The sequence below is a fragment of the Amphiprion ocellaris genome, chromosome 5, assembly GCF_022539595.1.
Source record: "Amphiprion ocellaris isolate individual 3 ecotype Okinawa chromosome 5, ASM2253959v1, whole genome shotgun sequence".
NCBI classification, from domain to species: domain Eukaryota; kingdom Metazoa; phylum Chordata; class Actinopteri; family Pomacentridae; genus Amphiprion; species Amphiprion ocellaris.
In genome coordinates, this window is record NC_072770.1 from 8,616,279 (window position 1) to 8,629,998 (window position 13,720).

Consider the following 13,720-nt stretch of genomic DNA (forward strand, 5'->3'; position numbering starts at 1 on the left):
CTACACATTTCAGGTTGTTTTGGTCATCCAGAGCTGAATTAAGATAATTTTTATTTATATAAAATGTATTAAAAAAAATTTTTTAAAAAAGTTTCTGACTGTAATTCTTTACACGATATACTGGAATTTTACTGATTTTTCCTGTTTTGTTAAATTACAGATAATATCTTGTATCATCCCAGAAAAAATTATTTGCACATTAACTGTTAAAAAAATACCCAAATTGAGCCAAAACTGCAAATATTGTCCACATCAAAATCTGTAGTTTTGTAAATTATAAATTATTTTTACAACGTTTGACCGTAAAATTACACAATAATTTGTTACTGTATAAAAATAGTTATTCTTTAGATTTTCTCTGCTTTGTTAAATTAGAAATGATATCTAGAAAAATCACAGAAAAACACAGATTTTTATCTGACATTAATTTGAAAGAAAATATATGTAAAATAAGGATTAAAAATGATATTTTTTATTGTGTCTACAGATTTTCTCTTCTTTGATAAATTAGAAGCAATATTTACTAAAGACATAGAAAAAAGAATTTATTTACACATAACTTTAAAAAAGTCCAAAACTGCAAGTAATGTCCACTTTAAAATCTGTTTTTATAAATTATAACTCATTCTTTTACAATATTTGACCACAAGATTAGACAATTTTTGACTGTGTAAAAATAACTATTCTGCAGATTTTCTCTGCCTTGTTAATTTAGAAATAATATCTATTTAAAACACAAAAAAAGGTGTTGATGTACACATTAAATGTATATAAAAGCAAAAAAACAAGAAAAACAAACCAAAAAATAGGGCAGAACTGTAAATAATGTCCACTATAAATCTGTTTTTTTGTAAATTATATCTCGTTCTTTTACAAAGTTTGGCTGTAAAATTACATCATTTTTTACAGTGTAAAAACAGCTGTTCTGCAGATTTTCTCTGCTTTGTTAAATTAAAAATAATATCTACTATAAACACAGAACAAAATATTAATTTACACATTAATTGTTAATAATAATAAATAAATGTAAAAATAAATAAATAATTGTAAAAAATATATATATATTTTTTTTTATTTATATATATATATATTTATTTTTATTTATTTATATATATATATATATATATATATATATATATATATATATATATATATATATATATATATATATATATATATATATAATTGTGAATGTATGGAATGAAAGTCAGAATATATATAATGAAAGTCAGAATATATGGAATGAAAGTCGGAATATATGGAATGAAAGTCGAAATATATATAATGTTCATACTTTCATTCCATATATTCCGACTTTCATTCCATATATTCCGAGTTTCATTCCATATATTCCGAGTTCCATTCCATATATTCAGAGTTTCATTCCATATATTCAGAGTTTCATTCAATATATTCGGATTTTCATTCCATATATTCAGATTTTCATTCAATATATTCAGAGTTTCATTCAATATATTCCGACTTTTTTTTCCTACCGAACCCCGGAAGGGCTCGGTAGGAAAACACAGTCTAAACAGATCTTACTTGATTTGGTCTGTTGAGAGGAGGACGGCGTGGATGAGCTGCAGGATGGGATCTGTGAGCTGCAGAGTTACAGTCCTGGTAACTGGACCTCATCCTCCAAGGCCGACAACTAAATAAATGAATAAGAAATGTTGATGATAGCAACTGTAATTTAAAACCATTTTCTCCATTAACTGATTAATTATTGCTTTGTCCATACGATGTTAGAAAGTGTTACAAAAATACATGTAATAATTTCCTACAGTGCTAAATGCCTTGCTTTGAGGCACAACTGGAAACCACCCAAAAAAATCTGAGTAAAGGAAATCACTGCTTTGAATTTCCACATCTGCAAAGTTGAAACCTCAAGAACAATCAGCATTTTACCTTGAAATGATAAAAATAGCTGCACATTACCAGTAGTCTTTACTTCATTGTGTTACATTGATCAATTGAATTAGTTTTAGACTTACATTAATGATAATGTTAGCAAACAGTTCATTGATTCTTCAAGAGAAATTTCAATGATTACCATATAGTTCAGTAATATGATTAATGGGTCGTTGTGTAACAACGTGGGAGGTTTTGAACACTGGTCTTGTTAGGAAATACTGCTGCTCCTTTTCTCAGGTTTTATAAGGAATTGTTTCATAGTTTGTTATCTTAGCGGCGGCTAACTGGTTAGCAAACAACAGTTCAACGCCAACCTCTGATCACTGATGCTGTGTCCCTACCACATTAGCTGGTGTAGCCTTCATAATATTAATGTGGGACTACTGTAGTTGTGTATTCATAGTGGGCTAACAGCAGGGTGTTAGAGAAATAAAACTTACCAGGATCAGGATCGCTGGTCTGCATGGCAGACTCCTCATGCATCGCACTGCTTGAATGTCTTTGTATTTTAGGCTGATTACAAAATAAAACCTCAATAAAACTTTCGTACAGGTGGGTGTCCTCCATTGTCGTTTCGCCATACCGACATGTCCCTTCCGGGGCTCGGTAGGAAAAAAAGTCTGAATATATTGAATGAAACTCTGAATATATTGAATGAAACTCTGAATATATTGAATGAAACTCGGAATATATGGAATGAAACTCTGAATATATGGAATGAAACTGAATATATGGAATGAAAATCTGAATATATTGAATGAAAATCTGAATATATGGAATGAAACTCGGAATATATGGAATGAAACTCGGAATATATGGAATGAAAGTTGGAATATATGGAATGAAAGTATGAACATTATATATATTCCGACTTTCATTCCATATATTCCGACTTTCATTATATATATATAAAATTTCCTAAACGGCATGCCACATATAAATAAATAAATATATATATATATATATATATATATATATATATATATATATATATATATATATATATATATATATATAAATAATAGTTTTTCCTCTGCTTTGTTAAATTACAGGTAATAGAAAGAAAAAATATTGATTGTAAGTCAAAAAAAGAAAAACAAAACAAAAAACAAGTAATGCTCGTATCAAAAATCAATATTTCTTTGAACATTTGACCGTAACATTTTTTTTACTATAAATAAAATCTGCCAAAATATTATTATTTGACATTTATTTGATTTTTTTATGTATCATGAAGAATAAAAAATAGCAATTTTTTTAGTGTATCTGCAGATTTTCTCTCCTTTGCTATATTAGAAATATCTTCTAAAAACACACTAACCATTAACCATTAACCATAAAAAAACAATACTCTAAAACTCTAAATAACAACGTCAAAAATCTGTATTACTCATTTTCTACAGCATTTAACCACAAAATTACACTATTTGTACTATATTCAAATCAACAGTTGTTTTATACATATTTGCCAATAATTGAAAGAAAAATATATATTAAGGATTAAAAAGCATTTTAGGTTGTTATTTTATATATTTTACAAATAATAACAATGAATATCACAAAAATAAAGCATTAAATTACACTTTGACTTATAAAAGAGGGGGAAAAAATGTCAAAAAGACTGATGTTGATCTTATATATATTACTTTATATATGTATTCTTTTATACATTTATAGTTCAAGGACTAATAAGACAAAAGTAAGAACTTTATTATTGCTGATCTTCAGATCTTGACAAAAACCCGTAATGTGGGATCAAAACCAGAGGTAAGAGTGTCGAACATCTCTGATACGAAAATGAAAAATGAAACACTGACTGGAAACTGTTCTCTTTTCAGATGTGGTTTGTGCCGTTCTCAGAGTTGTGGTGCCCTCTAGTGTCCAAACTCAATACTTCACCCATAATGTTCTAAATATTAATGTTCTGAAGTCTAAATCTGGATCTTAATGTTCTAACGTCTAAATAATCTGGATATTAATGTTCCAAAGTCTAAATAATCTGGACTTCAATGTTCTAAAGTCCAAATAATCTGGATTTCAATGTTCTAAAGTCTAAATAATCTGGATTTCAATGTTCTAAAGTATTAATAAGCAGGATATTACTGATCTAAGGTATCAATAACTTGGATATTGATATTATAACAGGTTAAACACCTGGGTACTAATGTTCTGAAGTATCAATAACCTGGATATCAATGTTCTAAAATATCAATTTCATGAATATTGATGTTCTAAAGTAGTAAAACCTTTGTGTAAATATTCTAAAGTATCAATAACCTGAATAGTGATGTTGTAAATTATCAAAAACCTGGATATTAATGTTCCAAAATATTACTAACCTGGATATTAATGCTCTAAAGTATTAATAACCTGGATATTAATGTTCTAAAGTATCAATAACCTGGACGTTAATGTTCTAAAGTATCCATAATCTGGATATTAATGTTTTAAAGTCTGAATATTCTGGATTTTGATGTTCTAAAGTAACCATACCCTGGATATTAATGTTCTAAAGTCTCAATGATCTGGATATTAATCTTCTAAAGTGTCAATAACTTGGATCTTCATATTCTAAAGTGTCCTTAACCTGGATATTAATGTTCTAAAATATAAATAACCTGGATATTAATGTTCTAAATTATCAATAACCTGGATATTAATGCTCTAAAGTATCAGTAACCTGAACATTAATCTTTTAGCATCAATAACCTGGATATTAATGTTCTAGTATCAATGACCTGGATATTAATGTTCTAAATTATCAATAACCTGGATATTTATGTTCTAAACCATCAATGACCTCCAACAGCAGCCAGATCTGGTCTTTTTCATGACCTTTAACCAATCTTGTGGTGAACACTTTTACACATTTGATGACAGGATAATAACATTTTATAGAGTTTGTCTGTCTGTTTGGCTATTTCCTTTTTGCTATGACTTTTCATTTTGTTGTATTTCATCAGTTTTTAGCTGTATAATGGTGGTTTTCACAAAGTTGTGAGAAAAAACCCCAACAACGTGCCGTTTCATTCATTCAGTTTGGATTCCTGTAGCTGTGAAGAAGATGTTACTCACATTCCTAAGAAACTGAAAGCAACTTTTGAGGTGTGATGGCCTTCAGTTTCATCCATATTAGGACTAATCATGTTGACGGATCTATGTATGGAACCAGAGGAAGTGATGAGTTAGACTTCTAGCTCCTCCGTAAAACTTCTAGATGCTATTAAAGGCTATAAAACTCAGATGAAATGGTCTCTGGGGCTAAAAATATCCTGATCTGGTTTTTCTTTCATGGTTCAGGAAGCGGCTGTCAGGCGGTCAGCTAGGTGACGTAGCCGCCCAGAAACGTGGGCCCAGAAACCACAGCAGAATACCTCACATTCCTGCAGCAGTAGGTCAGCACTGGAGCTCTGTGATCTCAGCTGATTTGTAATTTTCTGACTTTAGCACTGCTTCAAAGTTGTGAGAGTGTTTTGCTGGATAGAACTGGTTGATGCGTGATCTGAAGCTGGACATTTTCCTTTTCTGAAAACCTGGTGTTGTTGTTTAATGATTCACTTTTGGATGTTAATCTTTAGCTGGTACCACAATTTTAACTTTTTAGAGCAAATGGGATGGTAAAATGTGCTAAACATTGTCTAAAAAATTACCTTCTGTGTTCTTTATTGATTGCATTTATTCTGTAGTGCTTTCAGTTTCTCTCAGGGTAATCATTGATAGTATCACCTCGTTCCAATTCTTCATTAAATCTGCAGTCAGTGAGGAAAGGGATGAATTTTACAACTGCTAAACCACTTCAAAAAACCAAAAAGGCAATATTGTATGTTAAGAGTTATTTGTGCTTACATTTTCTACTATATTATTGTTTTTTTCTGGTCATTAATGTCAAATAGTATTTCTGGTGGTGATGTTGGGGCTCCAGAAGGGTTTTAAATGTTTCTATAAAAACATGCATTTAACGTGTAAATGCACTAAAAGGCATATTAGTTTTAAAAAAACAAACAGTTGCAGAAATATGCATAATTTATGGCAGAACCCTGTTAGTTGGTGAACTCAATTCACTGGCAAAACCCGCTAAAGGTAAAGTCCAGGTACACAGCAGCAATGATGTGTAACTCTGGATGGCATTGCCTTGGCCTCTAGTTCTACTATGGAAAAACCTTGGACTTATTTTTGACCGGGATATGTTCTTCAACTCACATATAAAGAAAGTCTCTGGGATGGATTTGTTGCACCTATGCAATACTGTCAAAATCATGAACATTCTGTGATAGAGTTCATCCATCCATCCATTTTCTTCTACCCATCTGAAGTTGGGTCATGAAGGCAGTAGGTGGAGGAGGTCATTCCAGGTGTTCCTGTCCTAAGCAATGCTTTCCAGCGCTTTTGGTGGGATTCCAAGGGGTTCCCAGTCCAGATGAGATATATAATCCCTCCCCAGCGATTTCTGGTTATACCCCAAAGTCTCCACATAGTTGAACATGACCAGAAAACTTCCAAATGAAGTCACCTTCGAGGCATCCTAATCAGATGCTCGAACCACCTCAGCTGGTTGGAACCACCAACCTGGTGACTTTACTTTGACCTCCTCATCCTATCTCTAAGGTTGAGCCCAAACACCCTACGAAAGAAAACCATTTCAGCTGCATGTATCTGAGATCCAATGACCACAGGGTAGGATTGGAACGTAGTTTGAGAGGGTTGAAACATACAGTGGTATGTGAAAGTTTGGGCACCCCTGATAATTTTCAAGATTTTCCTTTATAAATCACTGGTTGTTTGGATCAGCAATTTCAGTTAAATATATCATATAGCAGACGAACACAGTGATATTTGAGAAGTGAAATGAAGTTTATAGGATTTACAGAAAGTGTGCAATAATTATTTAAACAAAAGTAGGCAGGTGCATAAATTTGGGCACCCCAACAGAAAAATTACATCAATATTTAGTAGATCCTCCTTTTGCAGAAATAACAGCCTCTAAATGCTTCCTATAGCTTCCAATGAGGGTCTGGATTCTGGTTGAAGGTATTTTTGACCATTGTTCTTTACAAAACATCTCCAGTTCAGTCAGGTTTGATGGTTTCCGAACATGGACAGCCCGCTTTAAATCACACCACAGATTTTCAATAATATTCAGGTCTGGGGACTGAGATGGCCATTCCACAATGTTGTACTTGTTGCTCTGCATGAATGCCTTAGTAGAATTTGAGCAGTGTTTAGGGTCGTTATCTTGTTGAAGTGTCCAGCCCCGGCGCAACTTCAACTTTGTCACTGATTCTTGAACATCGTTCGCAAGAATCTGCTGATACTGACTGGAATCCATGCGACCTTCAACTTTAACAAGATTGCCAGTACCTGCACTGGCCACACAGCCCCACAGCATGATGGAACCACCACCAAATTTTACTGTGGGTAGCAAGTGTTTGTCTTGGAATGCTGTGTTCTTCATCCGCCATGCATAACGCCCCTTGTTATGTCCAAATAGCTCAATTTTAGTGTCATCAGTCCACAGCACCTTATTCCAAAATTAAGCTGGCTTGTCCAAATGTGCTTTAGCATACCTGAAGCGACTCTGTTTGTGGCATGTGCGCAGAAAAGGCTTCTTCCGCATTACTCTCCCATACAGCATCCCCTTGTGCAAAGTGCACTGAATAGTTGAATGATGCACAGTGACACCATCTGCAGCAAGATCATGTTGTAGGTCTTTGGAGCTGGTCTGTGGGTTGAGTTTGACTGTTCTCACCATCCTTCCCCTCTGCTTATCTGAGATTTTTCTTGGCTGCCACTCCGGGCCTTAACTAGAACTGTGCCTGTGGTCTTCCATTTCCTCACTATGTTCCTAACAGTGGAAACTGACAGCTGAAATCTCTGAGCTAGCTTTTTATATCCTTCCCCTAAACCATGATGTTGAACAATCTTTGCTTTCAGGTCATTTGACGGTTGTTTTGAGGCTCCCATGTTGCCACTCTTCAGAGAAGATGCAAAGAGGAGAACAACTTGCAATTGGCCACCTTAAATCCCCTTTCTCATGATTGGCTTCACCTGTGTATGTAGGTCAAGGGTCAATGAGCTTACCAAACACATTTTGTGTTCCAATAATTAGTGCTAAAGGTATTCAAATCAATAAAACAACAAGGGTGCCCAAATTTATGCACCTGCCTACTTTTGTTTAAATAATTATTGCACACTTTCTGTAAATCCTATAAACTTCATTTCACTTCTCAAATATCACTGTGTTCGTCTGCTATATGATATATTTAACTGAAATTGCTGATCTGAACAACCAGCGATTTATGAAGGAAAATCTTGAAAATTATCAGGGGTGCCCAAACTTTTACATACCACTGTAGATCTAGTAAATCAAGAGCTTTGCCTTCCAGCTCAGCTCCATCTTCACCACAATGGTCTGGTACAAGGCCCACATTACTGCTGACACTACATGAATCCATTTGTCCATCTCATGCTCCATTTTTCCATTAATAGGATCCCGAGATAATGTGGACTTTTGGACTCACTGGTAATGGACTAGTTTCCAGCATCACTCAAAGATGGCCAAATGATGGTGGAGTGATACTGAAGAACTACTACATGCATTTGTTGCTTCCAGGCTGGGATGTGGTCTTCCCTTATTATCAGGATGCCACAATATCTCTGAAAAACCTGATCTACCTGAGTTCTGACGGACCCATATTTCTCCCATATTAGCTTCTCTTCATTGGCTTCCTGTAAAATCCAGGATACAGTTTAAAATCCTCCTTCTCACATAAAAAACTCTTAATGATCAAACTCCATCTTATCTTAAAGACCTTTTTGTACCATATTATCCCAACAGAGCACTTACCTCTCAGATCACAGGTTCACTCATGGTTCCTAAAGCAGGAAGGAGGTAGAATGTTCAGATATCAGATTCCTCTGTTGTGGAACCAGCTCCCAGCCTCCACTTTTCAGCTGAAAATTTTCCTTTTCGATTGTCTTCTCTCTGCTGTTGTTTGTCATTTGTTGTTTCTGCAAGTATCTATCTGGAGCGACATGTTTCTGATCTGTAGTTTTTGTCTTCACCAACCTCCCCAGTGTTTATTGTTCACTTTTGCGTTTATTGTCTTCCCCCTTCAACCTTACCCCGACTGGTTGAGGCAGATGTCCACCCTCCCTGAGCCTGGTTCTGCTAGAAGTTTCATCCTGTTAAAGAGGGTTTTTTTCTTTCCATTTGTCACCAAAATACTGCCCAAAGAGAATCTTGAGGTGTGTTCATTAAGTATCTCTCTATAATATAACAGTCTTTAGATGACTTATGCATATAAAACTGACTACTGCACACAGATTTATTAATTTGCTTTATTCAACTGGAAATTCCTCATTGGGAATAATGACAAATATAAAAACACAGCATTAAGATTCTACTACAGTTTTTCTTCTGCATATTTTATCCAAAAATGAATTGTCTTGACAGAGCAGATTTTTAAAATCCTTGTTCATCAACGTAACCACAGACAGATTTACATCTTGTTTCTTCCTGCACAATTCACAGGTGCATTGTTTCATAAATGACTGAACTACTTCCAGTTTTATGCTAAGCTAGGCTAAATAGAATACACACAAACTGCAGTCAATGTTCAGTCTGATATTTTTATATTCATCATCTTCCACAGATAACGTCATATTGAACAGTATTTTTAAAATGCTACGTCACCTCAAACAGTTTTGCTATCTCACTTACTGTTTTTGTTTTTCTTTTAGCAGCAATCAGGATTAAAAATAAAACACAAGCAAAGGTTAGCTGACGTTAAGCTAGCTGATTATACTGATACATTTCATACTGGGAAACAAAAGCCGAGCTAATTAGCTTCTGACTAGCGCACATTCAGTCTCTGGCTAATTTGTTTTGAGTCATTTTAGCACAAACTATGTAACTGCACTTTTACTCTCTCTCCTCGTAGTTGACAAGAAAAATATTTAAAAGACAGTTTACACTTTTGTTAAGCATTTGCAAAATAGAATAAAACAAACATTTTCAACGATTGGCTGCAGCAGAGATCCATTTTCATAAGAGATTAAATGCTAACTGTAATAAAACAGAAGAGAACAGACAAGAAAATTCTAAATACTGTTAGCAGTTAGTAAAATCAAACTTTCTAATCCACTCTGTATTTAAAAGGCAATTAATTGAAACCTACTTTAGAAAAAGCAGTTAAAAGTTCCAGCTATTAATTACTAATTAGTTTTTATGAGCCTTTTCAATGTCCAGTTTCTGAGGTTTAAATCAACCCATAAAATTATTTCTGCCTAAAATAAATCTGCAAAAATCCAAACCTGACATATTTAGGATAATTATTACTTCATTATTTTGGTGTTAAGATTAAGTGAAGCTATTTTTAATATTTGATTGAGCATTTAATGTTAACATTAAAAGAAAGATCTCCATTTGATCCACAGTTTCCATAAAAAGAAGTACAAAACACTGCATAATTAGTATTTTCAGTCAGCTTCTACCTGCAGTAATGATAATTAAGTTACATGTAGATGAATAAGGCACGCTGCTGCACTAAAATAATGAAAAAATGAATATATTGTTACCTACACATTAATTGAGCTCCATTTACAGGCAAAAATGACTTCATAAGAAGGATTTTTTTTTGCAGTTTTTTTCCTCCAAAATAAAAATGTTGACAGCATCAAGCAGAAATTTGAGGGTAAATCTGCTTTTCAGAAGCTGTTTTTGTGATCCCTGACCTTGTGTTTAAATTAAATATTTTCACGACTGCTACACTTTTATCATTGTCACGTTATGAGAATCTAGACTTATACAGGAAGCCTACAAATAATTCAAAATATATTTAAATATGTTATGTAAAGATGATGACAAGTGGCCAAACACATTCGGAGAAATAAATATAATCAAATTACTAAGCTTGAAAGTTTGTTTTGACCTCAACACATAGAGTTTGCTTAATTTTCATGGCATATTTTTGCAACTTCTAATGCTATCTGGCCAAAATCTCTGAAACAAACCATGCAGTGAATGGACCTCAATGTGAAAATGGAAACTAAAACTTGTCGACACAGTTGAAAGCTCTGAAACTCATACTTGTTTGTTCATTTATTTACATTAGCTGTAATACTTCTCCTTTTATTTGACTGTTTGTTTCCTAAAAAGTCAGGTCCAGGCCTCCACACGAAGCTGCAGCTGGCTGCCGTCACTGTCAGGACTTTAAGTACTATTAAATCAATGGGATGTTCCTTTAAGTACTTTAAACACTGTTGTGTCGAACTGAACTGCTTCTTAAGAACCTCAAACACCAGTAGGCTCAGCTCGATGAGTGTTTCGGTGTCAGTTAAGTGTTCTAAGTATTTTAAACACTAATAAATCAGCCGGACGTTTAGCATTTAAAGCACTAATATGTCAGTTAAACATGCAATGTGAAGACTTTCAGCTCCACTTATTTCTGTGTTGCTGAGCTGTTTTGTTTTTACCACAGTTTGAAATTAATAGGATTTGCTTCCTTCTGATTTAGTTTTTCCGAGTGGTGCTAAAACATCTGGTGAGCGTCAGTGTTTGCAGGGTGTATCCAGGTTTTGTCCGCACTTCCAGCAGCAGTAATGATGATAATGAAACGTCCGTCCATCATTTGCCGTCAGAAAAGTCTGACAGAAGATCAGCTGAGGAGGAACGAGAAACACAATTAACAATCAATTTAAAAGTACTTTTAATCTACGAATGTGTGCAGGACTCTGATATAACACAATATTCTGTGGATCACCATTATAACCTGTGGTTTCATACAATAGACAGATTCATTAGCATGTTTTTGTGGTCGTTGTTTGAGCCTGATTTGACAAACCTTTATTAAATGTGCATTAACTGCCTTGTTCGGTTTGTATCGTTTGTCTGTTCCCATCTGCTATCCCCAACCAGTCAAGGCAGATGGCTGCTTTCCCTGCATCTGGTTCTGTCAGAGGTTTTTTACTTCTTTCCCGTTAAAAGTTTATTTTCTTTTGCTTTTTTACTTTTGGTTCTTCCTAATAGGGGATCCAAGGGCAACTTTGGATTGTTTGGTTCTCTGTTTAGAATTTGTAAGGTCTTCACCTCATTATGTTAAGTGCTATTTGATGACATGGGTTGTCAACTGGTGCTATGTAAATAAACAAGTTTCCATACATAGTTTCCTTTAACTTTAATGCACTTGGTCCACCATGCTTCTATCTTTTCGTGGAAGAAGGTCACATCTTGAGCCTCCAAAAACTCCTCAAAAGCATGGATGACCTCATCATCACTCTGATAGCATGCATGACTTCATCATTACTCTGAAAATGGCAACCAGAAAAGTGTGATTTCAGTTTTGGAAACAGAAGTCAGAAGGTAGTAGCTCAGGTATACAATCACAGACCACTTTATTAGGTACACCTAGCTAGTAAAAGGTTGGACCCGTTTTTCCTTCAGAGCTGCTTTAATTCTTCATGGCATACTTTCAACAAGGTGTTGGAAACATTCCTCAGAGATTTTGGTCCATATTGACACGATAACATCACACAGTTACAGCAGATTTGTCGGCTGAATATCCACGATGCCACTCTCCTGTTCCACCACATCCCAAAGATTCTAATGGATTGAGATCTGGTGACTGTGGAGGCTGTTGGAGTACAGTGAACTCATTGTCATGTTCAAGAAACCAGTTTGAGATGATCTGAGCTTTGTGACATGGAGCATTATCCTGCTGGAAGTAGCATTAGAAGATGATACACTGTGGTCATAAAGGGATGGACATGGTTAGCAACAATACTCAGGAAGGCTGTGGGGTTTAAATGATGCTCAGTTGGTCTTAAGAAACCAAAAGTGTGCCGAGAAAATATCCCCCACACCATTATACCACCATCAGCAGCCTGAACCGTTGACACAAGGCAGGATGGATCCATGCTTTCATGCTGTTTACTCCAAATTCTGACCATCTGAATGTTGCAGCTGAAACAGACTCATCAGACCAGGCAACATTTTTCCAATCTTCTGTTGTCCAGACTTGGTGAACCTGTGTGAATTGTAGCCCCAGTTTCTTGTTCTTAGCTGACAGGAGTGGACCCCGTTTGGTCTTGTGCTGCTGTAAAACATCTTCTTCAAGGTTGGATGTGTTGTGCGCTCAGAGATGGAATTCTGCATTCATGAATGTCTGTGAAATACTTAAAAAGAGTGTCAATAAAAATCTGAATTGGGCTTTGGATTCTTGTGGCTGCTTGGGATTTGGTCTTATTGTCAGGTGGCCATGAAATAGTTGAGACCTCAAAGTTATATTCCTTATTTATTGCATGTAACATTTAAGACTATTGTTGTGTGTGGTTTGACATTATTATATACTGTAGTATTGCAGTGTTTTATACAGTACTGCCAGTAGGATTGAAGTCTCACCTCGTCACAGCCGGAGCATCGCGACCAAACCGTCTGACAGTAGTGACGCCCGCAGAGCAGCTTCTGATTGGACCAGAAGTAGACCAGGTCAGCCAATCCCTGGCCGCACTCCGAGCACACAAAGCACGTTGGGTGCCACAGGGCGTCATGGTAACCAGCACGCTCAGCATACACAGCAGGACTCTCCTTTTCCACCTCGCCTTGGCAACCGGTGCACCGCTAGACAGAAAATGAAAGTGAAAAGGTCAGGTTGTATTAAAATGTAATTTATGTGAGCACAGAGAGCAGGAGAGAAACCAACAGATGGAAAAAGCTGTTGAATTTAAGCTAATCTGAAGCACAACAGGCAATATGGAAAGACAGAAAACCCACCAAGTCCTCGGTTTAAATGAAATTTTCCACCAT

General features: G+C 35.1%; 2 protein-coding genes across 2 annotated transcripts in view; one reads left to right on the forward strand and one right to left on the reverse strand.

Annotated features, from left to right (window-relative positions):
* Positions 1-13,720, forward strand: part of mcm2 (minichromosome maintenance complex component 2) — a 97,448-nt gene that overhangs the window by 22,575 nt on the left and 61,153 nt on the right. The gene's annotated exons all lie outside the window — the stretch shown is intronic.
* lmcd1 (LIM and cysteine-rich domains 1) overlaps positions 9,242-13,720 on the reverse strand; it is a 28,651-nt gene continuing 24,172 nt past the window's right edge. The window contains exons 6-7 of the mRNA XM_023296233.3: positions 13,316-13,534; positions 9,242-11,577 (exon numbers count right to left, since the gene is read on the reverse strand). Coding sequence (XP_023152001.1) covers positions 11,467-11,577; positions 13,316-13,534 — 330 coding nt within the window. The 3' untranslated portion in view covers positions 9,242-11,466. The remainder of the gene's footprint in view (positions 11,578-13,315; positions 13,535-13,720) is intronic.